General features: G+C 43.0%; 1 protein-coding gene across 1 annotated transcript; it reads left to right on the forward strand.

The window, feature by feature from the left end:
* Positions 1-782: 782 nt before the first annotated feature.
* CRTAP (cartilage associated protein) lies at positions 783-23,877 on the forward strand. The gene is made up of 7 exons (XM_068404814.1): positions 783-1,306; positions 4,794-4,943; positions 5,536-5,707; positions 7,522-7,650; positions 9,551-9,696; positions 11,646-11,729; positions 21,289-23,877. The coding sequence occupies exons 1-7, from the start codon at positions 848-850 to the stop codon at positions 21,346-21,348; spliced, it is 1,200 nt and encodes a 399-aa protein (XP_068260915.1). The 5' UTR covers positions 783-847; the 3' UTR covers positions 21,349-23,877.
* Positions 23,878-25,963: the final 2,086 nt, after the last annotated feature.

Consider the following 25,963-nt stretch of genomic DNA (forward strand, 5'->3'; position numbering starts at 1 on the left):
GTTTTATTAAACAACTCAGAGTTGGACCCACCACCGCAGTGAATGGGACCTGTCTTAAATTCACTATCGGTTTATATAGAAATTAATAAGCAATTACATCATAAACTTTTCACGAGCTTCTGTTAATAATCCACTATTTCAATTCCTCTTTCTTCCTTCAAGAGTCCACAAAAGTCCATTGTCAGGAGTCCACAAAAGTCCATTCTTTTCCATCGGTACGCTGATCTTTATGTTCTGGTTCCGCTCCCACTCCAGTCGACACCCCGTCCTTAATGTTCTTGCTGTGATCAGCGTCCCATCTTGATCCGGGTTGACCAGAGTCTGGTTTCCACTGCCAGCATCTCCTAAGTCTATTTAGAGCTTTATTTCTATTAATGTTATTTCTAAGCATCCCATATTTCTTTTAAAGTAAAGAAAAGGTTAACCACACATCCTCTTTACTAAAATCATCAGAAGGTAACACTTCTAGGCCTACTCCTGCTTAGCTACTCATTAAGCTTTGATTGATGATTTGTTCCGTCATAAGTCAGGATTACACAAGGAGCTTTGAGAACAATATTCATGGATTGTGAAAGCCCACCCGTGTTTATCAGATAGACTTATATTAATTATTCTAGTCTTCATTCTAGAAGCTCCTATTCTATTCTTCATTCCTTAGCTCCCCCTGGCGGACACGGACCCGCTTGCCCCAGCGCCCGCGCACACCCGCCCCGGCCCGGACCCCAACTGTCTTCCCCCGCCCCCCCGTCCCGACACCTCCCCCGGCCACGCCTCTGGTCCCGGTCCCGTTGCTCCCTTCTCCCCGCGGCGGCGACGTGGTGGCCGGTCGGCGGCTCCAGGCGTAGCCATGTGGCTGGCGCTGGCGGCGCTGGTGGCGGCGGCGGGGGCGCAGTACGAGCGCTACAGCTTCCGCAGCTTCCCGCGGGACGAGCTCATGCCGCTCGAGTCCGCCTACCGCTACGGCCTGGACCAGTACAGCACCGAGAACTGGCCCGAGAGCGTCAACTACCTGGAGGTCAGCATGCGGCTCTACCGCCTGCTGCGCGACAGCGAGGCCTTCTGCCACCGCAACTGCAGCGCCGCCGCGCAGCCCCCCCTCGCCGCCGGGCAGCCCCCCGCCGCCGCCGCCGCCGGGGGAGCGCTGGCCGAGCTGCGCCTCCTGGCCGGGGTGCTGCGGCGGGCCCAGTGCCTGCGGCGCTGCAAGCAGGGGCTGCCCGCCTTCCGCCAGGCCCAGCCCGGCCGCGACCTGCTCCAGGACTTCCAGCGCCGAGAGCCCTACAAGTACCTACAGTTCGCCTACTTCAAGGTGAGGCCCGGCCCTGCGTCCCTCCTCCCCTCCCGTCCCATCTCCCTGCCCAGCCTCCGCTTCCCCCCCGGCCTTGGCTCCCCAAAGTCTCACCTGGTGCTGTGTCACCCTCCAGCCAAGCCAAGCCAAGCGTGTCTGTCAGCGTCGTGCTGGAGGGGGACAGTGTGGCGTGTCCCTGCACAGCCTTGATGGACGTGGGGGCCTCGTGTGCCCAGTGGTGGAAAAGCCTCCTGTTGTGCGGACCTCTCACCAGACCCTGCGAGCAGGTTACTGTGGGCTGTAGCTTCATTCCTCATCACCGCCTCCACACCAGTTTAGCTGCCAATTGTCGTCCACCCCACCTCCATTTCTCCCCCTCCGTGGCTGGGCCCCCCAGTCCCTGCGTGCCCTGGCTGCCCACGCTGCATTTCATCATCTTCTCCCTGGCAAGTCTTTCAGCCCCTTCCTCCCACCCACCTTGTGTGACCCACAGTTGGACCACCATGTGTCTTGTATTTCTTGCCCACGTAGTACCCTTGAGCTCACTCTTTACCAGGTTTTCCACGACTCATCGAGCCTGTCCCCTTGATTAGCCCTTCCAGTCCTTCCCAAACCCCCAGCCGCTGGACCCTGCCTCCTTGTCCTGTAGTTGTGCTCTTCCTACCCCTGCCCCTCTCATCTTTCTGTGACTGCTCTGCTATTGCAGGCGTTCTTCACTGCTTCTTCTCCCTCAGCATGTCCAGCTTCCTCGCCTTTTCTGTTCTGGTCCAGCTCTTCCAAGCGCAGCAGCCCCCAGCCTGTCACTCGCAGGCAGCCTGGCAAAACTCCTGTTTTGTTACAGCCACCAGAAGCGAAAATTGGCTGCTGAAGCGTGATAGTAATAATAAACACCCTGGAATGGTGTTTCCTTTTTGCTCTTGGCTCAGCCAAGACTGGGGGTGCCTCTTTTAACAGATTTAATCCCATTTTTCTATCTTCTGGTCATCCTTCAGTCCAGGATCTAACTGACAATTTTCTCCCTCCTCATCTTCATCTTCTGTTCTCTAAATCAAGGTCCGTCCCTCATGCCATCCCCTCAGATACTGCAATTACTTGCATTTCAAATCAGTGGGACATCTGCGGGGGGAGAAAACAAGCTGAACTCTTTGGTTAGATTGTTTTCTCTTTTAGGGGTTCACTCCCAGTGTATCCCAGTACGCATTATATAGGGTTGTATGCTTGTGCATTTTTTTTGAGATTGCTGCTTGAAAACACCCATCGTCTTGGGTGTTGCTGTGTGTTATTTGTAGGAGTGCTGTTTTCTCATGACAATATTCAAGGGTTTTCCCAAAGTACACAAAGAGAAGCAAGGAAATGTGTTCTCATAACACAGGAACAGTATCCACATGCACAGTATCACACTGGCATAACTCTGTGCGTTTAAAGCCATCCCTAAGACCATGCAGAAGCACTTACCTTTATACGTTAAAGCCTCTGCACGCACATAACAGAAGGTATCAAACATGTTTCTTTTTGAGTAACAGAGCGGGCAGGCACTCCTTGCATTCTCAAAGCCATATACGCATACCAAAATGACATCACCACAAGCGTTTCCATTTCTTGTCTTTAACTATTCATTCCCCCCTGTGTTACAAACCAAGTTTGCAATGTATGGATCACAGCAAAAATCATCCCTGCGTGTCATTTCTGACACAGTTAAGTAACTGGCAGGTAGGAATGTGAGAGGGAAATTGGAGAAATCCCTCCCTCTCCCTTTAAACTGTTTTTCAGTCACATTTGCAGTAGGTTTGAGTGGTGCAGTTTGGTGTTTTTGCCTTTAGTGTCAGTTGTTTATATTGTCTTTCTTACTAGGTTGTAGTCCAGCTCTGAGCTCCTCTCACTGACTCGGGCAGTTTGGAATGGGCCTTATAGAGGTACAAACTGCTACAAACTGCTGTGTACAAAGGACTTTTTCCTGGCTGGTGGTTTTCTGCAGAAAGGAATGTCACTTCCCCCACTCCCCCACCCCACCAACAGCATTTCTAATATAGGAAGAAGGCAGAGGGAAACGCTTTGTGTTATTTTTTAGAGTGACCATGTGTTTATTCAGGTGGGTTCAACAGTGAAATTTTGCCACGTCTTAGATCCTGGGAGTAGATGTTTCTGTGCTGCTGCTTGCTCCTCTTGAGGGAGCTTTCTCATAGCCACTGAGTTCACTTAGGAATGTGTTTCTACAAAACCTTTTTCTTTTCTTTTTTTTTTTTTAAGTGGTGAAAATTGAAACCAAGTGTGAATTATGGACTAAGCAAAAATGAGAGACCTGTCGGCCTACCAACAAACAGGGTTAAAAGCCAGAGCAGGAGAGAAACTGGGCATTTGACGAAAGTGCAGCTGAGATTTCCCTTTGCGTTTAGCACTGTCTGGGCTGACTGGAAGCGCAGAGTTTTGGGACAGCCAGGAAGGGCGGCTGGCGGAGCGCCAGCGCTGGGACACTTGGAGCAGCACAGCAGCAAGAGCTCGTGTTAGGGTTGAAGTCTTTCTTTAGTGGAGTCGTCTCTCAAGTTTCTTTTGGAAATGAAAGGGTACCTTTTATGGATGCAAACAGAAGAGCGCGTGTGCGTGCGTGCTTGTGATTGTTGCTCGTGGTTTTACACGTACACCTCCATAAGCTATTTCAGATGTGAGGTGGAGCTCTAGATCACCTACACATCAACGTGCTGAATGGGTTCATATGGATCTTGGCTTAGAAGGGAAAGGGTTTTAACAGTTCACAAATAACGTAAGGCTTTTCCTGTCTCTCTCACTCTTCCTAAATACGTGTATACATATTATTTAGTTTATAAAAATATGTAAATATATAAAATAAAAAATATAAATGCATGCGCACAGAAGTATATATGTATTTGGCACATGCAATTGTGAATGAGGAATACGTACTTCACAAAATACCTCTAACAGGGTTTAAGTTAGTTTTAAAATGGGTACAGAAAATCACATAATACATTAGGACCCAACTATTGAGCAAGTCCCTGCTGTTTGCTCTCACTTCGTAATGCCATCAGGAAGAGACATTATTGTAATACTGTATTCTGTGCTGCTGGGCAAATAAGCGACATAAGCACCATGTAAACATGGGAAGTGATTACTCCTGCCTAGTGTCCTTAGGTTAGTAATTGCTGTGAGATTAATCACACAGGAGCAACGGGCAGACTCATGTGCCTTGTCAGCTTCAGGAACAGGAGAAGGGGAATGGAAAAGAACCTGTGTTTTTTGCAACAAGAGGAGATTTTAAAAAGAAAATTAAAAAAACAAGGAAATGTTCACAGTGATGCAGCTAGGAGGAAAACTGAGAAGAATTCCCTCGGTTTTACTGGACCCATGTATCTGCTGAGACTGTGGTTTCAGCACAAGTCCATTTTGGAGTAGAGAGGCTGCAGGAAAGTTCATTGATAAAAACTGTGAATCTTTGAAGTGTTTTTACCAATTACCCTTTTTTCCCCCCTTCCTCTTTTTTCCCATTCCTGTGTAGGCTAATAACCTTCCAAAAGCTATTGCAGCAGCTCACACCTTTCTTCTGAAGCATCCAGATGATGAAATGATGCAAAGAAATATGGCCTACTATAAGAGCATACCTGATGCTGAGGAGCATATTAAAGACTTGGAGATAAAGCCTTATGAGGTATGCTTTTGATTCCAACCATGGTCTTTTGGAACCATTCTGTTACTTCTCTTACTGTGTGAGACGCCACGATCTCATTTGCTTACCTCTTCTCAGTTCTTCCTCTCCTTTCTCTCTTACTGTCTTCCTCCATCATCTCTCTTCTGACACCTTGATGTGCTCTTCCCTGTTCCCTAAGACACAAGAAATCAGGGACGGTGGCACAGCCGAAAGCTACTCCATGCAGATCACTGCTGGAGCTGAGCAGGTGCCTGGAGTTGTGCAAATGCAAGAGTGCTGGAGCAGCACAGCGTAAAAGAACTGGGACATTTGGGGTTAAGACGCCATTGCAAATCTCTGTGTCAAAGCCTGTGCTTTAGAGTCACGCTGTTCCCTCTGCCCAGCAGGTTTTTCTGTTGACCTGAAATGGAATTACTTACTCTGCTCTCTAGGAAATATCTGGTAAAACCCATTAGTCGTCTGTATTTCTTGTCCTGCTTTAAACTGGGTAACAGCTGATGTAGTACTCCAGAAATGCAGAGACATCATTTACTCTGTTTGAATTGACACACAGCTTTCCCTAGATCAGTTTTCATTCCTGCACATCTTTCAGAATCTCTTTGTCAGGGCTGTGAGAGCATATAATGGTGACAATTGGAGAACGTCCATCTCGGACATGGAACTGGCTCTTCCTGATTTCTTCAAAGCCTATGACGACTGTTCAGCAGCCTGTGAAGGCTCCCGAGAGATCAAAGATTTTAAAGACTTCTATCTCTCCATTGCAGGTGAGTAGTTAGGAAACGGGAAGGATTTCCCAAAAGCGCATTTCCGTTTATTCGTAGGATTGACTGCCCAAGTCCTGTTCTTCAGTTTGCAGTGGGAAAGGCACGTGGTGCCCCCTGCTCAGTTTGGGCCAATATGAGTTTATTCGATTCACTGAATCATAGAATCATAGAATGGTTTGGGTTGGAAGGGACCTTAAAGATCATCTAGTTCCAACCCCCCTGCCACAGGCAGGGACACCTTCCACTAGACCAGGTTGCTCAAAGCCTCATCCAACCTGGCCTTGAACACTGCCAGGGAGGGGGCATCCACAACTTCTTTGGGCAACCTGTTCCAGTGTCTCACTACCCTCACAGTAAAGAATTTCTTACTAATATCTAATCTCAGTCTACTGTCTTTCTGTTTAAACCGTTCCCCCTCGTCCTGTCACTACACGCCCTTGTAGAAAGCCCCTCTTTCAGGTACTGGAAGGTGCTAGAAGGTCTTCCCGGAGCCTTCTCTTCTCCAGGCTGAACAGCCCCAACTGTCTCAGCCTGTCTTCATAGGAGAGGTGCTCCAGCCCTCTGATCATCTCCATGGCCTCCTCTGGACTCGCTCCAACAGCTCCATGTCCTTCTGATGTTGGGGGCCCCAGAGCTGGATGCAGTACTCCAGGTGTGGTCTCACAAGAGCGTTGGCAATATTTGCGTAGAGAATGCCTGCATGTTTTCTCAACAAACTTAAAAATATGAAAAATGCAACAGAATTTCTAAGTTGCCAGAAAGAAAACCAACACAACTTTTTGTCCTAAAGCCATCAGATATGTTGGTGAGGTGGAAACCTGTGAAATATATTGATACGTAAATGTAAAATACAAGAGCAGACTCCACTGCTCGTGTCAAAGATGGCTCCGGTCATTTCATTTGGCCAAGCATTTCTAGCTGGCTTCAGTGTTCTTCATGTTAGGAGTTGTCAGAGAGAAAAACGGGGCAAGAGGCCTTTGCTGTCCTTTTGCCTCGGTCAGAGACTTGCTGCACAAGCTTAGAGAACTCGCTTTCCCCCGCCCAATGTGGCTAACAAGGAAACTAAGGCTTCAAACTATTTCCATTTGCTCTTCTTGCCTAACGAGACATATCTTGAAAACGCCTGAAATTCTTTGAGGGAAGGTTTTCTCTGAATGTATTTTCTTGAAGATAACATCCCCTTTAGACCTGTCCCGTTGTCACAAGGTCTTGTAGACCTGGTAAGCTTGTGAACTTTGCTGGCTCAAAGTTGTTCTGGAGCGAGCAGCATGTTTGTGTCTGTCTTCTCTTTCAGAACATCCAAACTGCAGGCACGAAACGCGGCCACCTCTGGAGGCTGGTTTTGCAATCACCTGCTGTATTTCTCTGTGACACAGTTGGACTCGGCAGCATGTGGACCTTATTCATGCCATCATTTAATGAAACTGCAAAGGCTTTCAAAATTAAAAAAAATACAACAGCGCTGTTAAGTTCACAGTTAGGAATGTGATACTCCAGAACCCTCTCTGTAAAACCTACCACCACAGACTGCCTGTAGGTGTCAGTGAAACCTAACTGCGTAGTTCTCTGGCATTGCAGCTTTGATAGTTTCCAGTCCAGACTGCACTGATCTTTACAGAAGGGCTGAGCACCCATCCTTAATCTGTGTTTCCGATGGAGTTGTAGATGCTCAGTACTTCCAAGCAGCAAGATGCAGCTGCACACGACCCAGGAGAGCATTACAAGGCCAAGTTTTAATGGGTAGCTAATGGGAGGGATTATAAGAATTGACTGTGTGCTATCCATATCCTGTGTGCTTGTTTTCTTCCTTCTAGATCATTATATTGAAGTCCTTGCATGCAAAGTGCAGTGCGAGAGTAATCTGACACCCATTATAGGAGGGTTCGTTGTCGAGAAATTTGTGGCCACCATGTACCATTACTTGCAGTTTGCTTATTATAAATGTAAGTAGTGAGTTAATGTGCTTAAATAACATTGGGGTGATGTGGGACAGTTGCCATTCATAATCTTTTCCCTCCAGTTATAATGCTTTAGTATGTCAATAGTGGCCTTCAGAATCTGCATTTTAACCTGTTCTGGGACAGAAAGTCTGAGCTGCCTGGTATCTTTTTCTTCCTGTATAACTGTAATTAACAGGCATGGAGATAAACCTTATATATACAGCCTGTGCTCATAAAATTGCCCATGGCAAAAGAAATTGCTGGACCTAAGTCCCATAAGGGCTGGATTTTGCCCAGGGCAGGCCCCTCTGTTTTAAATCAGGCATGGTTGTGACTGGTATCCACTTGGGGTTAGAAAAATGAGGTAGTTACAGAGTAAGTGTGAGCACTGCCCTTCATTCTTTGTATGATACCTACTGCCAGCACAAGTTGCTTACACTTTTCAGAGCTTCATATAAATGAGAAATGTTCACATAAATGAGAAATCTTTGTCACATGTACTTTAGATGTTTAAATGTTACACCAACTCTTCTGCCTTTTTGAAGTAATCCATAATTTAACCTGTAAGGGTAAACAGTGTCGGCCACTTCCTATGCATCGGAACACGTGCAGTGACACAGGCCCATTTTGTACACCTGTGTATATATATAAATAATTTCATTGCATAATGCGGCCATAAGGACAGCTTGAGCTGTGTGCCTCCAGGCAGGCACCCAGAACAAAGAAATCCCTGAGCATTTATACCCTTACAACCTGTGTGCCTGCTGTTCATGTGCCCTCTGTGCACCTTTTGGTCCAATGGTAATTAGTGCTCTGGGTTCCTTTTGGTTTTTTACTGGATTCTTGGTTTTCCAAGTGAGCCGTGAAACATCTTATCTGCAAGAGTTACAGCTTCTGTTGAGTTATGGCAGCTTCTGACAGCTGTACCCTCCTTACCTTCCAGTTCACACTGGTCTCAAGGCCTTCCTTCACATATGCAAGCAACAGTTCAAGATAGGTTCAAAAGTTTGCCCAGGGCTTCAGCAACTTTAACTACTGATGCTAAGCAAGACTATTCAGATAACAACATATAGTTAAAAGATACAGTTAAAAGAATTCAATTAACTAAAATTATTCTGCAACACCCATTTAACATAACACCATTTACTCTATTGAATACTCAATTTTCAATTTACTGTTCAGAATTTCTTCTGCAGACAAACCTACAGAGTATTTCATACCACTCACTTTTTCCTAGTGGATTCTCATAATCCTGTTAGAACGGGGCACATGGGGCTAAATGGGTTTTGAAGAAAGAGGGGACCGCTTAACAGAAAGTGTAGTGTGCTGGTGCTCAGTGATTACACATTTGATAGGTAAATCATTCAGGGAATTTTGTGGTTTCCAGAGGAGCTACTTGCATTGTAAAGAGCACATGTAGCTACTCCTGCAGGCTCCAACGTCAAAGGGAAGACACATCCAGCCACGGAGCATCAAGCCATTAATGTCTTGTGCTTATGTTGTTTGACGACACGTTTTACATATTGGCTCTTCCCTCTTTGTCAATAGTACAAAGAAGTGGGGTGGGGTTTGTTTGTTTGTTTGTTTGTTTGTTTTTTAATAAATGCCCCAGTGGGGATTACCAAGCTGTGGGCTGATGCCTCACTGATGCTGGGATACCTAGGAGGGACATTTGGTTAGGATTTTCAGAGAAAACCATCAGAGGTAAGTCCTCAGTTTTAAATCATGGCCTTGCCTGTTTCAGAACACAAAAATAGTGTATCCTTTCTGGGAAGCAATTTTTTTTCCTGTGCAACTGGTAGGGAAGTAGAAAACGGGTCCTGTTTCCATCTGAGTAGTTCAGAGCTTAGATAATATCTGTTCGTTCACCTTATCTGGAAATTTTTGTGTGTTTATTGCTTAGTGAATGACATGAAGAATGCAGCTTCTTGTGCTGCTAGTTACCTTCTGTTTGACCAGAAGGATGAAGTCATGAAACAGAACATGGTATATTATCAGTACCACAAAGACAAATGGGGACTTAAAGAAGAGGATTTTCAGCCCAGATCGGTAGGTGAATTATCTCAATGTGCCTAGAAGACATTTTAAGTATTTCCCTGGAACTCACTGGGTCAGAGGTGGTGAAAATGGGGGTTATCTATTAGTTCTGGAGTGAAACACGTACTGTTTTATTAAAACCATATAGAAAGATGTACACAGAGATGTGCTATATAATGTAGAGACTGAATGTCATTATAGATCTTTCCTTTATGTTGAAATATACTATAATAGGATGTAATACAATATGATGACGAGTAAATTCAGGCTGGTACTTGTCTGCCACTTATGTATACTTATATCTTTATCTACCTTGACAAATAAAGCAGCTGGCCCCTGAAATCTCCTGATGAAAAGATCGCTCCAGTGGCATTCAGGCTTTTGTCAATCACTTCTCATTTGCCAATGTGTAGTTGCTCACCTGCTTATTTCAGCTTCTATGTGCATTGGAACGTGTCCAGATAGGATTACCCCAGCTCCACTCACTTTCCACTTACTCCATTTAGAACATAGTCAGGTGGATGAGGACGGAAAAAGGCTCAGGACCATATTGCATCTAGTTATGTCAGTTAGAATACTTGCTGCAAAGAACCCACAGTAAAGGTCGGTCCGTCCAGCAACGGTTGTGGTCTGGCTTTGAAAAATTACTCTAAAAATGGGTTTCTGTGCTGTTCTTAAATTTCGTTGTGCAAGGAAATTTTACGTATAAACACATCTTTGTGTTTCCGGACTCAGCCAACTGAAGTCAAAAGTACCACTCCATGAGTTAAGAGGGTTTTATTTGTGCACAGCTGTTATGTGCAACACACCTCATCCGCACCCTGGAAACCCAGGCCTGCCGTGCAGGGCCAGCTCAGACACAAGGCACCAAAAATGCATCTGCTTCGTTCAGGCAGCAGCAGCAGCGAGTGCGAGCTCACAGGGCAGAGGGATCACTGCTTTGTCACTGCTTGGGGGAACAGAACAGGGCTTCATAGCCATATTGGTGACAATGTTTGGCGGTGGTGGGAGTGAGGGCTAGCAACAGTATAAAACTGCAAACGGCAGACAGGTTTGGCATGCCTGTGCAGAGAGGACAGAACAAGGGCCCTACACATGAACTCTGAATGTTTCCTTGATAACTTCTCAGGAGCTGGGGACTACAGATAATTTAATTTTTAAATATAAAATGCTAAATGCACACAGCTCTATTTTCTGGTACTTTGACCCATGTAACTATGAACAGAAGTTGCTTGCTGGCCTAATCACTTGCCATGAAAACCATAATGCCTCTGGTTTATTTTCACAATGCGGTAACGTGGTGACAGCAGCATTTGGCTCTTAGATGTTCTTGTGAAAGAGGAAGTCTCCTGTTTTCCTCCCCAGAAAGAGTTAAACGGGATAATCAGAGCAGATTACTGTTGGTATTCACGAATGTGAGAGGAGGTGACTGAGCTAAACTCTGCTGTCCAGGCAAACAGGCAGGGAGGTGAGGAGGGACAGGTGGGTGACACTGCAGAATTTCCCTAGCCCAGCCCCAGGCTGGGGTGGCAAATCACCACCATGCGAAATGGCTCAGTGTCTCTTTTTCCCAGAGCTGCCTGCTGCCCGTACGCCGCTGCGCAGGGAGCCAGAGGCCTTCTCATGTCCAGAGCCCGCTGGAATGCAGGCACAGGCTGCTGCTCAGCTCTGGCAGTCTCATTCCTTAATCTCGGGCTCGCCAATGCTTTGAAACATGAGCAAGAGGAGAGTGCTTTGTTCTTCTCACACCGATGGAGCCCGTGCTTAGAAAGATCCCCAGAAGCCCTTGGCCACGCTGCTTGCTGTTCTGATGTTTGCTTTCTCAAGCGTTATAACCCCCCCTGGGATTGACCTTCTACTAAGTCTGGGTCTGACTTCACTGGAGTAGTTCCAGGTGACATGTGATGACACTCCCGTCTTTCTACCCTAAAGTAACATAGAAATTTGGGTTTTTTTGCTAGGAGGCAGTTCGGTACCACAACATCACCACGCTCCAGCTGGAAATGTACGAATTCGCAAAGGAACATCTGATGGATGATGATGAGGTGAGTTTTCTATAAAGGAAATTGTGGTCAAAAAAACCAGCAATCACATTAAAGTGAAGATGGTACATAGATGGAATTCCAGGATTTAGCTTTTGTAAATGGAATATAAGAAACAAACCCAAAGAACATCATGTACCATTTAAAAAAATATGAACATTAACACAAAGGTAAAGAGAATGCACTGAGCCTACAAAAAAAGAAAATCCACTTTGCAACCTAGAACACCAGGGGGCAGAGAAGTAGTATATATATTTAAACCCAATGTTTTCCTTTTTTTTTTCCCCTGAAATGTTGTTTAAATTAGATTTAAAGATCCTTATAATTTTGTCCAGAAGTAACCACCTAAATTGTCATTTTTGTCAGAAGGAAGTCTTGTTATCTGTGATTTTTTTTCTGCACAGTGACTTTTTGGTCACCCAGTCTTGCTTCTTCAGTGGTTGGAATTCAGGGCCAAATAACATGTAATGACTGCTATTAGACTGGAAATATATAAAGTGGATTTTTTGTGCAAGAAAAGTAGTTAAATTGTTGAAAGGGCATTTCTTTGTCTCCCAACCTGAAATTAAAGTATAAATCATGGAGGCTTTGGATTGCCTTTTGTTTTGCTTTGTTTTCGGAACCTTTCATTTAAAGATTTAAACAACCTTCAAATGGTGGAATAGTTTGTTGCTGGCGTTGGCAAAGAGCTGTGTTCAGTTATGACATGAGGCAGGGTCCTTGTAATGAGCACTGCTGAGGTCTTTTTTAGTTAGAAAAGAGAATGATGGTTTATGATAAAAAATGAAATCAGCTTTGCAGTTTTTCTGCTACCCAGCACCCAGGGAGAGAGAATATTTTATAGTGGAGAAGTAATAACAAGTCTGCACTGCCTTCAGTACGCTAGTGACCTGAAAACAGCTCGATACGTAAGATTCCACTGCAAGGTTACCAGACTTCAGGAAGACTTTCCATTGTGATAAAACTCTGTGAAAGACAGTTTAAGAAGCTTGTTGTAAGGTTAAGCTTAGATGAGGGCTAGTCTGTATGGATTTTCATCAGGGTGCGAAATACCTGAGTACTTTTATATTGCCTTGTTGATTTGTGCTTTCCCTATAATGTTTTCTTATGTTAGGCATAAACTTAATTTGTAATTTTTTCCTTCTTTCATATCTGCTACTTCAAAACATGGGGATGAGTAGTTAAGGAAGGGGAGCAGCAGTCCATTGTGAGGGCTTTCCCCATATGTTGTTACAAGAAGGGATTATAGAAACAATCTTCAGCCTCAAGCACTGTGTGTAGAATAAACAAGCATTCACTTGCTGGCAGTCGTTCCTGTAGCCCATTTCACTGGTGCAAGTATAAATGACCTTGCAATCTGCAGGAGGGAGGTACAGTGGAAACGTCAGTTAAGCTTTTGGGGAAATGTCAAGGAAGTTGCATTACATTATATGTTTGGGTTAAACAACCAAAATTACTGGGCCTGGTCGTGCCACAAGTATCGCTGCCCCACACTCTCATCCTGTTGGGAAAGTTATCATTCTCCTCTCCTGGGGAAAAGCTGAAGGATTTCTGTGCCCTCCCTTACTAGGGCTGAAGAATTTGGGAGGGATGGAGGCTGTCCATACCTCTGGCTTGGCTCTGGCTTTTGGTAGTGAACTCATAAATCCCTGGCTACCAGAACTTGTCTTTGGCTGCAGGACCCTTCCAGGGAGTCCAGACAGAGCAGGAATAGCACAAAGGTAAAATTGCTACCTTGCAGTTTCTGCTGTATGGGCAGGACCTGGTAGTGTAAGTGGAATTTTTTTTCAATATTTCTCCTGGCACGGATAGAAAAGTTTATTCCATAGGAATGCTGAAAACTGATGAAAAACCCAGATAAGGTGTTATAGTAAAAGCTTTATTAAAAATTGTTAAGGATGGAGGCAACCTCTCTTTTTAGTGCACTCTGTTTATTTAAACCATGTGCTTCTTGGGCCATAGGCCATACCCTTTGTGAGTTTCTGTGGTCCATGTTTGCTGCCTGTGAAGCTGCTTGTGGGCCAACAAGCCCATAAAATAATCTGCAGAAAAAAATAATTCTCTTTCCTTGAGTGAAACAAAAGAATTGATGTGGCAAAAGGATCTCTTCCTATGTGAATATGTCATTATTCCCAAGTGGAGAATCTCACTTTATTCAGAATTCTCAGTGCTCCCGTATCCCAGATTATCCGTGTGTCTTTTTAAATCCCATTAGCAAAGCGAGTGAGAACATGTGCCTTCTTCCAATAATACGTTGCAGTAATTGCAGAGGCTGGAACATGCAGTAATGATTTTTGCATGTGTCACTACAAGAAATACTGTCCTGTTTGTGTTACTTTATTAATGTTTTTCCACAAGGAAATGAAAAACTCTAGTTCAAACATTTAACACAGTAGAGGTGACAAAGAATATTAGCACCAACCAGCTACAAATTACTTCTTCTTAAAAGTAATTATTATTAAATATCCTTAGAGTTTTCTACAGTGAAGTTAAAATTACACAGTGTTGTCATCTTAGCTGGCCACGGATAGTCAAGCTTTTTGATTGCTGTTCAGATATGTAATGCATAAAGGCTATAATAGATACAACTCCTAGTATTGCACAGATTTAAATAGCAAACTGAAATGCCATTAGGAGCCAGATACTCAGTTAGCATAGACATAACTACAGCACTACACTAATGGTATGAGACACATTTCTGGCCCAAAAAATCGGTGTTCTTGAGGATTCTTTTTTCAGGGATAGCTACTTAGCTGTTCTAAGTTACGTAAGAACCACTAGTGTTTGGCTGGGATGCTCCTACAGTGTGATTTTTCTTTCAGTACTTAATCAGTAGGTGAAAAACTGTTGGCGACTTTGACCCACTTTTTTGGCATCTTGTTTTTTGTATGTAATGTGTGTGTCCATTTGTATAGTAGCTGAAATTCAAATGCTCCATTCCTATGATGCAAAGGAGAATAAGTGTTGAACTAATGTGACTGGTGGAAAGAGCACATAGGGAATAGCATCAAAGCACGTGGGCCCAGTGGACTGCTGATAGCAAATAATAATCTGAATTCAGCCTATTTTTCTGTTCAGGAATCGCTAACAACATGTTTTCAGCTTCATTAGCTCACTTTTTGCATATATTCAAATGATTTATACAAGTGTGCTCATAACAGCAAGTTGTAACTGCAGACCTGTTAACCCTGCCCTGCCTGCTACAATAGCACTGCTACACTGAGAAGAGCTGGTGGCAGCTGTTCTGAAGAGAGTTGGCAGCTAATTGGCATCGTTATGGTCCCTGTTCAACATAGGCTTCTTTAAAGGAAAAAGAAAAGGAGATTTTTTTCATCGTCATCTCTACAGAAGTTTCCTGCTTTCCCCTCTTGCTTCTTTGCCCTTGGATGTGTAGCTTGGTCAGAGGTGTTCCTCCTTCCATTTAAACCACCGACCGTGGGAAGCTGCAAGGATGGCTGGGCTGAAATGGCAGGATGTCCCTAAGCTGCAGGTAACTGACATTAGGAGGAATTTTTACCTGCCCAGATTTTCTTAAGCTTCTGCATGCAGCATAAAGCAGGCAAGAGAGCATAAGCAGAGCTCAGAAACAAAGCCACTAGAAGGCTTCTGTTTTCAGTGCAATGGGAGCGATGTTGAAGCTGCTCTGAAACTGGGTTGACTCATGTTTTATAGGCACATTTATTGGATTACTGTAAAATGCTTTTGTAATAACTGCGGTGTACTGCAATCTCCCATAGCATATGGAAAGAGAACAGTTATATGTTCAGAATATATCATTAAAAATGAAATGGAAAAATATTTGAGAAAAGAAGTTAACATACATGTAAAGAACAACCAAGCTCTTTTAATATTAAAAAAAAAAAACAAACTAAAAGCGTGTGACAGTGGGTCACACTGTGGACTAAGTATCTGAAAAATAAACAAGTCAAGGACCAAATAATTTTTCTGCAGAAAGAATTGAGGGGTGTTTTTCCCCCTGCTAGAATGCGAGGAATGTTCAGCCTGGTCTGTACTGCTTGTGGAGGATCTAGGAGGGCTTTGAGGTGGTTACAGTGAACTCGCGTGTTTTAACTGAAGGTTAGATCAAGGAACTTTTTCTTGGTTGAAGGCTGAATAAACCTTTCAGGCCGAGCCACCCATTGACACATGCCTTACTGTTATCCCTAAATAATGTTGTTCCCCCCTCAAAATATCGCTGGCCAGTGGGCTGTGTGGTGTGTGCTTGCAGGCTCCATCAGGCCTGAGCACGTATCCTCCACAGTCAGCCATACCAACCCTTTTGTCTTCTCTCTTGCAAGATGGCTATTCGCCCTTGAACAACATCTGCTGTCTTTCATGAACCTAACTCCTTGTCACTACTTCCATTAGTTACTCAAATTAGTTACCAGGGCAGTCACAGGGCAGTTAGTCATGAGTTACAGCCCTCACCTCTCCTCACCGAGGCCATCCCTGCAACCCTTCCCGCTACCACAGCCTTGCCATCTGCACCCAATACATAAGAGAATCCAATCTGTTACTCTCACTATTGAACAAGTTTTCAGTCATTAAAATCTTTGAACTTTAGCAAACTCTGAATTTTTGCTGTGAAGGACAGGCGGGGGACATTTTGTGGGATAAATACTTTCCTTCTAGGTCGTAGATTATAAGGCAACAAAGATCCAGCCAATTCTTGCTTTGTGTATTGTCTCTTAAGGCTCAGTTTGTTGGATGAGTTAGGATAAAGGCTGTTTCTTATTCATTCACTGATAATCATGCATGAAAGCATGGCCATAATAATATTTTTCTGTAGATCTTAATTCATTCTAGAACACTGTGATTTTAATATTCTCTGTTAATTCCATAAAGAACAGGCTACCCCACTGCAGTGCATGTGGAATCGCTGTAGAAAAGGGTTATTGCAAGGGTAGAATATGGGTTATTGCAGGAAAGCTGTTTTTTCCTGGAACTTTTGCAGTCCACACAGAGAAAGGACAGAACATATTGTAGGTGGAGGCAAGGACCCATGAATGATTAATATTTGCTACGCAGAGGGCAATGCTAAATCTTAGCAACCAAAGGTGAAGTGTCTGGGTCTGTCAGCGAGCAGCACAACTGCTACTGGTTGCTACTATTTTTAAATGCTGCTGTCGAAAGAAAAGTTGATGCTGGAGCATCAGTCTCAAGTGGGTCATAACCGAGCCATGTATTGGTAGCTTTTCTTTTTTGCTGTTTATTTTAATAGCTGGCTAGGAGTCTCCGAAGTACAGATGTTTCTTCTAAGAGGTGGTGTTTTGTGAGTGTGAATGCAGTATTTAATATTGCATGAGGAAGGGCCAGCGACAGTCCCTGGCCCAATGTGTACCTTGGTCTCGCACACTCAGCTTGCAGTAATAAGTGAGTTCTGCATTTTTCTCCTTTTTAGCAATTATTTTTTTCAAATCTTCTAGCTTTGCTTATAATAGTGCACCAGTCTCACTAGCCTGGGTTAGTTTATTCAGCATTGGCCAAGAACTTTTTTTTAAACTTATTATTATGATCCACCTACTCACGTACCCTCTATAAAGCCTTCTTTAATTACTTACTGTGGTACAAAACTTGTTCTTTCTGTTTGTGCCTCTGCTCAGTTGTTAATCTAAGCCAAGGGTGCTCAGTTTGCATATCTGATAGATAATTAGAGGTTTCAGTTGATCAGATCAGCTTCTCTGATTCTTCCCACCACTCACACCAGTCTGGGAGCATTCCCCTGCTGCTGTTCGATATCATGTCTCTCATATTTCAGGCTCTACCTGTCCCATCTTTTCCCATACATCCTTTCGGTCAGTCTCACTTTCCACTGACTGTTTCTGGATTGGGAGAGGGAGGAGGTTGGTAGCACAGGGAGGGTGGTCATGGGGTGCCAGCAGAGCTGTTGTACCTGCAGCACGTACCCGGCCTCCAGTGCAAACCAGGAGGCAGTGACTGTGGACCAAGGGCCAGCCTGCTAACGAGGACGTGCTTCACTGCAGCTGACCAACCAGTCCACATGTGCGTGCTTTCCAGTTGTTGGCTGCCTAACTATCAGGCACGTACTGGTCTGTTGGCAAACCCTTCTCTTCTCCGAGCTTAGTCAGGCTTCACGTACTGATTTACTAGCTACCAGCCAGACAGCTACGTCACGCTTTGGGTCATATATTGCTCAACTCTGATTTACATCAGCACTGTGAGCAGCATATTTATGTAACCTGCATTAGAGCTGGGTGGCTGTTGTCCCCTCTAGTAACTGGCAGCAGAAAGAATGAGGGGTTTGCAGCTGACTTTGCATGTAAAATTTGCTGTCCTTCCCATTAAGGTAGGTAGGAGCCAGAGAGCACACCAGGGAACAGGAGGAACTGTGTCATACTGAATGCTTAAATCGTATCAGAGGATCATTCTCAGACTCCAGGTCTGCAGGCCAGCATGAAGTTATTAAATATCAGTGGGCAGGAGGCTTTTTCCCCTGGAACAAACACCTGTGAAATATTTGCTGACTTCAGTCCTGCAGAATGCCTGATGCGATGTCAAGTGAGTGCTAATGGGGCAAGGAGAGTGATCAGTCTGGTCCTATCTGCTAGTGTGACAATGGGATCAGCTCTTCTGACACAGCGTTGTCACCTTTTCATTAGGCTGCCAACCACAGTGTGGGCAGCTCGCAAATGTTTTACATTCTGACCATGAAGGCACAGGCAAAAATATTTTTAACTACGGATTTTGTTTGTCTTTAACTGTAATCTGGAGTTTTTGCCTTTTCAAAAATAACCAACATCCAGGCAATTATTCAGTTGCATTACAGCATATTTTCTGTATGTATATTGTTTCAGCAACTATTTTTGTCTTTTTGCCATAATTCAACCTCTCTTACTCCCCAGTACTTCTCATTAGACTGCAAGAGCTTCCATCGTACTTTCCTTTAGAGATCAATTTCAGGCACTGGAGATTTCAGAGTTCAGTCAATTTTTTTTTCAAATACTGTCACTTTTAAATATCCTTTTCCATTTAAAACTCAGGCTTCTTACGTGTTTCTAGATTCGAAAACATACCAGAAGAAAAAAACCTGATTCTGTCTGGATCTTCTGTGTCTTCTGAAATACCCTACCTTACTGAAGAGCGTGACAATGATATGAATTGAATTAAGTTCCCATGTAGTTGAGTTAGCAAAGGTCCAATATTGAAATCCCCGTGTCTTCCTTGTACTTAATTCTGGGTCATCCAGTCCAATCATAGAATCATGGAAGAGATGCTTACGCCTTTCACCCTCCCTCTCAGACTCTTACCTTTTGAGGGTTGTCTTTGCAGGTAGACTGAGGAAAGAAATCCTTTTTAATATCCATTATTCAGTCATTAAACTATGATCCTGAGGTGTAAAAGAATCAGTCTGACTTAGATCTGGGACTCCTGTAGTAGATACCTGTATTCCCAGTCGTGTAACTCTGTTCAGAGTTGATGGGACCTGCCTGTCTGTAGTCCTTCAAGAGGCACCCACGTGCTTGTGCCCACAGCTTCAGGAGCTGTGCTATAACCTTTGGCCTGAAGTTCTCTGTGCCTCTCTTTCTGTAACTCTCAACTGCTTGTGTAGTGACTGTTGGACCTAGTGGCTATTATTTTCTTCATGTGCATTTGTGAAGTGGTATTGAGTTCCTCCCATGATCGGGCTCCTTAGGCAATCAAAATACTTCTAACAAAGGAAAACGTGCAGAAATGTCTAATTCCTGTTTTTCCATTGCCAGATTTCCTGCAACCAGGAAGACAAGTAGGGAATATGAAAGTGCTGGCATTTTTTCTTGTGTTTTTATTGAATTGGATACTCAGATGTTTTGAACAAATTCAAAACAAAATAAATTGCCATCCTTCAGGACTTGCTAAAACCACTTCATAGTTGCAAAAACTCAACAGTCTTCTAAGATGGAACTGTGAAGCAGGGAACAAGAGCAGCAGTTATTTCAGACAGCTTTCCTCCTGCTTTTATTTTTGTTTGCTTTGTTCTCATTATTTCTCTCCTTGCTAATCACACTTGTGAAAAATGTGATGTTAATATTTTTAATCAGTATATCCATAATACAATTGTTCTATTCAAAATAGACAAAAATTCTCTATTTCCTCTTATTATTTTCACTGGCAGAGGTTTTAATGCCCTTTCCTCACCAGAATAGAAAACTAAAATTTTGAGTCTCAAACTGCATGTGTCTGGAAGGTGCTGTCTTCCTAAAAAATACCTTTCTAGACCAAAATGTGCTTAAAATTTAATTATGATTGTAAAATACTGTTTGCAGTCTTCATCGAGCAGACTCAGAAGCCTAATACAGTTCACAAAGACTTGGAATGAGGGATGAAGGGAAGAGAGAGAGTGAGCATCCAAGCAAGAATGACTTGCTTTCAACGTAAATGTTATAAGTTCTCATTATTTTAAACATGAGAGTGAGTAAGAGCTGATCAGACTTTCCAGCAGATATTTTTCTATCAGAAAGTGATGATTTGCTTTGGAAAAAACCTAAATGACGTCTTAAGACCTATTTAGAACATAGGTTTATGTCAAGAAAAGAAGGACAGGAAAGTTTTTAAAAAAACACAGTTAAATTAAAACAGTTTAACAGAACATTGTAGTTATTAGAATAAAAGGATGGAAATGTAACATTGAGCATCCACATCTCTCTTAACAGCTCAGTATTTGAGTTGTATCAAAAAGTGAAAACACTCACAGGCATTCCTAGGGGGTCTCCCATCTGAGGCAGCGTTGCTTCTGAATGGTGCATGGAAGGCAAACGGGAAAATACCAGTATTTGTGAGGGTGAATTCCAGCTGGTGGGGTTGTATCATCCCAAAGTACTCAGGCTTGACTGCAGGAAAACATTTGACTATGGTATATGACATACAGCTATGTCAGGAGTAGTTTAAATAAAGTTGGACTGTTCGGTTGTGTTGGTACTCTGTATTAGCAGAGCAGAGCTTGTAAATATAATTTTTTCTGGTCTGAATCTAAACACAACTATTTGTTTCCAGTATGGAAAACATTCTGGTATCTCTGGTTCTTTACAGTTTTCCTGCATTGAAGCATGGCATGTGAAGATCTGTGGTTGAAAAGGAGAAGGTGTGGCTCGAAGGGTGTAACAGAGGACATAAACTGTTAGAGCAGGCAGATGGAAAGTCAAAGTGACAGTTCTACAAAACACTTCTCCTTTGAATTTTGAAGCTTTCTAAAATTCTTTAATGTTTTATGGTATTTTAACAATTACCTAATTTAACAGGTGCTTTAAACATTTGTGCCTCTACTTTCTCAGTTTGAGGATTTCATTGTCTATTTAAATACCTGAGAAAGGACAAGAGGATTTACTGTGAAGTGTAACATTTCCTTCTTTTGAGGTCTGTATGTCACTGCAGGTACTTGTGCTACCCCTGTATGGGCCATTTACTTGCATTTTATAGGCTTGTTGTGCTAGCTTCTGTATGAAGGGTGTTCAAAAGTATTTAGACACCTATTATTACAGTTTATATTTTGATTAAAATGGTTAAAATTTCCACTGATTTTGCAGTACAGGGTTAACTTGTTCCTGTTAAATTTAATCCTTTCTAGGGTGAAGTTGTGGAATTCCTTGATGAGCTGTTAGAAGCAGAGGAAAAGAAGGAATCCTGATGAGTGAAATCACCACGAAGTATTTTACAAAAGTGAAGACTCACCGTTGCTCCTTACTATTGTTTTTGGTCACCTGTAGTCCCAGTTAGATATACCTCAAAGCTGCTCCTTGAAGCTCCACCTTATGTCACAAGATCCACTCCTGAAGGATCACTCCATGCTGCACTGGCTTTTCCGTGAGCGTGGCTTTCCCCTGGGCAGTTACAGAATTGGTGCATATGGGTTTTCCTCTTGAGCTTTCTTTCCTTTACACAAACACACCCAAGCAGACTCTTTGTATTTTCTGGGCTAATACTAAGGTTCCTCATTTCAGTGCTGTTCTACTAAGTTATAACAGTGCAGCTAAATTCCGAAGAACTTTTGTCAGATGATGAAACATGGAAGACATAGTAGTTCCTCTAGACTGTCTGGGCTATGTATTGTATTATTTATATATGTCTTTTTCTGTGATGATGAATAAAGTGACACTGAATCCCAGTGCACCTGAAAGATATTAAGATACATTTAAATAGCTGAACTAAGATGATTAACAAAGCACAACTAGTGATCTTGTAAAAATTGCTTAAAGAATTCTGTAAGCGGTGTTGATCTTTTTTAAACAATAAATGAAATTCCATGAGGCGAAACTGAGGTGACTTCGAACTGAAGAATAAATAATTCCTACTTCGTACCGATTCTTACTTTTTCTGATGAAACAACTTGTGGTTCCTGTGTGAGGTGGGGCAAATCTTGTATAAAATAATGATGGTCGATGTGTTTAGTATTCTCTTCTGTAGAAAACAGTTTGCATGGGGTTTTTTTTTCTGTCCTGTGGGACTGTCTGCATAGTTTTCATCCAAAAGGAAGGACAGGTGGAGACTGAGGCAGTTTTAAGTGGAATCATGAAAAGTATTTGCATGTGAATTCCTGACATTTTTATTAACTGTATGGCAGAGTCCTACACAAAAATACTTTGATGGCCCAAAAAGTACTGTGTGAGAGATAAGTAGTGAATTAGTGCACAAGACTACTGAAGAGCAGAAATCCCACCGACCTCAGAGGAGGAGCCAGGATTTTGTCCTTTGCTTTCCTCTTTCAATTTTAAGGACCAAGTCCTGCAAGTGGTTTCACCCTGCGTACACCAAGGGGAGACAAGAGCGTTCAGTGCCTTTATGACTGAACCCTCATTCAGTTGAATGGAAGTGAAATGCAAAACCAAAATCTGCTTTAGGTATTTAAAAAGGCAAAATATGATCTGCACTACCTTGCCGAGTTGTTGCTCCTATGCCTATGTATGCTGTAGAAGTGTAGTGTCTACACTATTGAGTATCTATAGAGAACAAGAAGGGGAATCCACAGGATCAGGTTTAAGTGTCCTCCGGCCTGTGACAGCAATGAAACATTTTAAAATGTTAAAAGTTGTGTGTGAAAGATGTTTGGAAGATCAGTTTGTTTTTTTTAGCTTCTTTGATATGAATCACAACTAATCCGCTGACGTGGATACGCAGACTGTTTTGTTCTCAACACAAAAATCTATTAAGAGCCTTTTATCTTTAGGAGATTTACCCAGCTCCGTTTGTGGTAACGAGACCAGAATCTGGCTTGCTGCACGCTTTGAGCATACAGAGGGTGTTTCAGATTTCCTTACGCTTTTTGTTCCACACAATATTAGCACTCCACTTATTGTAATTTTATGTAAGAATTTAGCTTTGCTTTGAAAACTTACAAGCAGTTGCTTGTAAACCATCACTTACTTCCCCCTGAAATATACGTATTACAATACGCAGCTGGGGGAGCTTCTCCAGTTAGTCCCTAGTTTTCTCTTGCTAGAGGTGTGGGTATGCTCAAGGGAGACGTTACTGCTCTGGAGGCCTCTTTTGTCCTGCTTGCCATCCTGCATAGGACAACTCCAGATGTCCTCCTCAGGAAATGCACCATTGATGTTAAGATCATACACCCAAATAACTCCATTTTTGATACTCTAGCTTTCGAATCCAGAAATCCCATGATTAAAGGGCACGGAGCTGGTTTGGGGTTGATGGATCTATCTACCTTGCCTTCGTTTTACAATATTTTTAGTTCACTTTTTTCTTATTACCATTTACCAAACTGACTTAGCTCTGCCAAGCACCGACTGTTTGCTGGCTGTTTGTTCCTGTGGTGCTCTAGCTCTTGGGTGCTGTCTGTAGGTACTGCAATATAAAACCTTAAAGATTTCGGAGAGGGGCGCCTGTAATTCAAGTTCCTCGGCCTGAGGTTTTCCATAACTATACATCTTGTGTGGAAATAACATGTATGCATAAAGCTTCTGATCAGATTTTGCCTGTTGGTGGAGCAAGTAGCATAGACTACAGTAGGTATGAGATGACAGACAATCAGTTCCAGGATCTCTTTGGTTTGCCACCAAGAATTATTTCTTTCCAGTTAAAGAACTCCTTTCCCCTCTCCAGCACTAATTGTCGGAGATTGCTATAATCTTTTCTAAAGAACAAAGTTTGTGGTAAAATATTGTAATATTTTCATTCCACCAGTAAAACACTGAGCACCAGAGTTAACCTGTTTTGTGATTCATTTGACTTCAATGGGTTACACGGGGGATACATTTAGCGCCTATGAACCCTATTTTTTCCTCTTCATCAAACAGTTATTCAACCATTGCAAGTCTCTCGGGTATTATAAATTTTCTAGTAAGCTTGCGATTCTGTCTTTAAGGCTTCCTTAACTGATCTCTTTTCATGTTCAATCATTTCCTCAGCTCTCGACCTTACAGCTAAAATCCCCTGCCATTGTGCTTTCTCAGGTGGGGATTTCAGGATTTACTGAGATGTCCGTTAGCCAATGATTTATTTTTCTTAAGCCTACATTAAGTAAGTCTGATGTCCTTTACCATTCCATTTAACTTGAGGAGGCAACTGATACTCTTGCAGCCTCCTGAAATGGCACTGTGATCCCTTTTTTGTTTGGTTTTTTTTTTTTCTCAAGTGTCTGTGGATTTTTTCTGGCTTTCTTAATTTCCACTACATACGGTCCCAAGCCAGTTCAATCTTAATAAGTACAAGTAGTTCTCAAACCCTTGTTCTTTTCTAATGAGAAATAGCTCCTCTTCCAGTTCTTCAGTATTTATTGTGGCTTTTTTCAGCATTCTCAGGTTCTTTTAACTGATTTTTCTTTTGCTGCTGCCATTGTTAAATGCCAACATTTACATGTGACTGCAATAAATTAGTGTCTTTTCTTCCACTTCTCTGATCCTGCCAGCTCTTCTTGGGAGGCTGCGGGAATATGGTTCTTGCCTCCCTTCTGCCACCCCAAATTCTTGCAGTTGTGAGTTCTCTGCCCCAGATGTTCGCAGCTTCTGCCTAACCCAATGGGATATTTACATTTTGTCTCCATTTCTTTTTTTTGACAAGGTTTCCAGTAGGACGCTGATGCTCAGGGAAGTGATTTTGTTGAAGCCATTGTGTTCGTGTGATTGACTCCAACGCAGAGTCAGTACCATGTGTCTGCTGACCTGGGGCTGACCCTGGAGACAGATAAAATTCATATCAGCCTCGGTGGTAGTATTGCTTCTTGTGGAGCTGTATAATTACAGCTTTAATAATTGCTCACATTTCTAGTAACAGAGCTGGCTATTTGGGTAGCTGCTGTTGGTCTCTGATCCTCTGTTGCCGCCCGCCAGCGAGTCTGCCATCACTCTGAGCATGTCGTTCGCTCACCACGTAGAGGTGAGCGGTGGGGGAAGGCCATCTTCTGGCAGATGACTAGCACAAGGGTCTGCACGCGGTGCGAGTCCTGTGCTTGATCTCCTGTTGGATGGGGTCCTGAATGATGGGGAACTGCTTGAAAGCTGATTAATTTAAAAAGGAAGAAGAGCGGTAGTGATTTTTCTGCTCAAAGTTTAATTCTGTTCCCGTAAAAAAGCATTGCAGGCTCCACACTTTTGTGTCTCGGCAATTCCAACAGCCATTAAAGTCAGCTATGAAAAACAAATACTTTCAGAATGATCAGCTCTGGCAAATTCAACAGGAATCCAGATGTCCTGCTGGGCTCTTTCATTCACCCTAGCGATTCTGCAAGCAGATCTCCATCAGTTCTGTTGACAATGCACGAGCCAAAAGCAAATTCAAATCGCTCCATTTTCCAGAGCCTTACTGCTTTGGAAAATATAAACCAAAAAGTTAGTCGGATGCTGTTCTCAGTTCACCTGGAAAGCCCGTCCAACCATCTTTTCAGACTTGCCAGAATAAGTTCAAGGTAGAATTAAAGGTGGGTCTCCTCCAGACGAGCTATTCCTCTGAAAACCCTGTAGCGTGTCCTGCTTTACAAAGCTTTTGCTCAATGCACTCTTGCAATTAATGTCCACCACGTATCTCCACATCCTTTACAGTGAGTTATTGGTTTATATAGATAATGAAGGCAGGCTTAGAAAATCTTTCAATTTCTAGAGAGTCTTCATGAAAATTGGTTTAAATAGCAGGCAAATTTTACAGCTCTGAAAACTGAGTTGTGATTAGACAAAGATTTGTTGGATTATAAAAGTACAAGTGTTTATTATGGCTGGTACTGAGAATAAACAGTTGCCTGCATATGCCAGCTACTATGGAAATATGTTTTTAAGTTCTAATGTGAGCTGTAAACC

The sequence above is a fragment of the Nyctibius grandis genome, chromosome 7 (genome assembly GCF_013368605.1).
Source record: "Nyctibius grandis isolate bNycGra1 chromosome 7, bNycGra1.pri, whole genome shotgun sequence".
Classification (NCBI taxonomy): Eukaryota; Metazoa; Chordata; class Aves; order Nyctibiiformes; family Nyctibiidae; genus Nyctibius; species Nyctibius grandis.

Excerpts from the sequence above, each read along its gene's own strand:
- CRTAP (XM_068404814.1), top strand. The coding sequence starts at position 848 with ATGTGGCTGGCGCTGGCGGCGCTGGTGGCGGCGGCGGGGGCGCAGTAC. Across the intron at positions 4,944-5,535 it reads TGGAGATAAAGCCTTATGAG|AATCTCTTTGTCAGGGCTGT; the intron begins GTATGCTTTTGA and ends CACATCTTTCAG. Across the intron at positions 7,651-9,550 it reads GCAGTTTGCTTATTATAAAT|TGAATGACATGAAGAATGCA; the intron begins GTAAGTAGTGAG and ends TTTATTGCTTAG.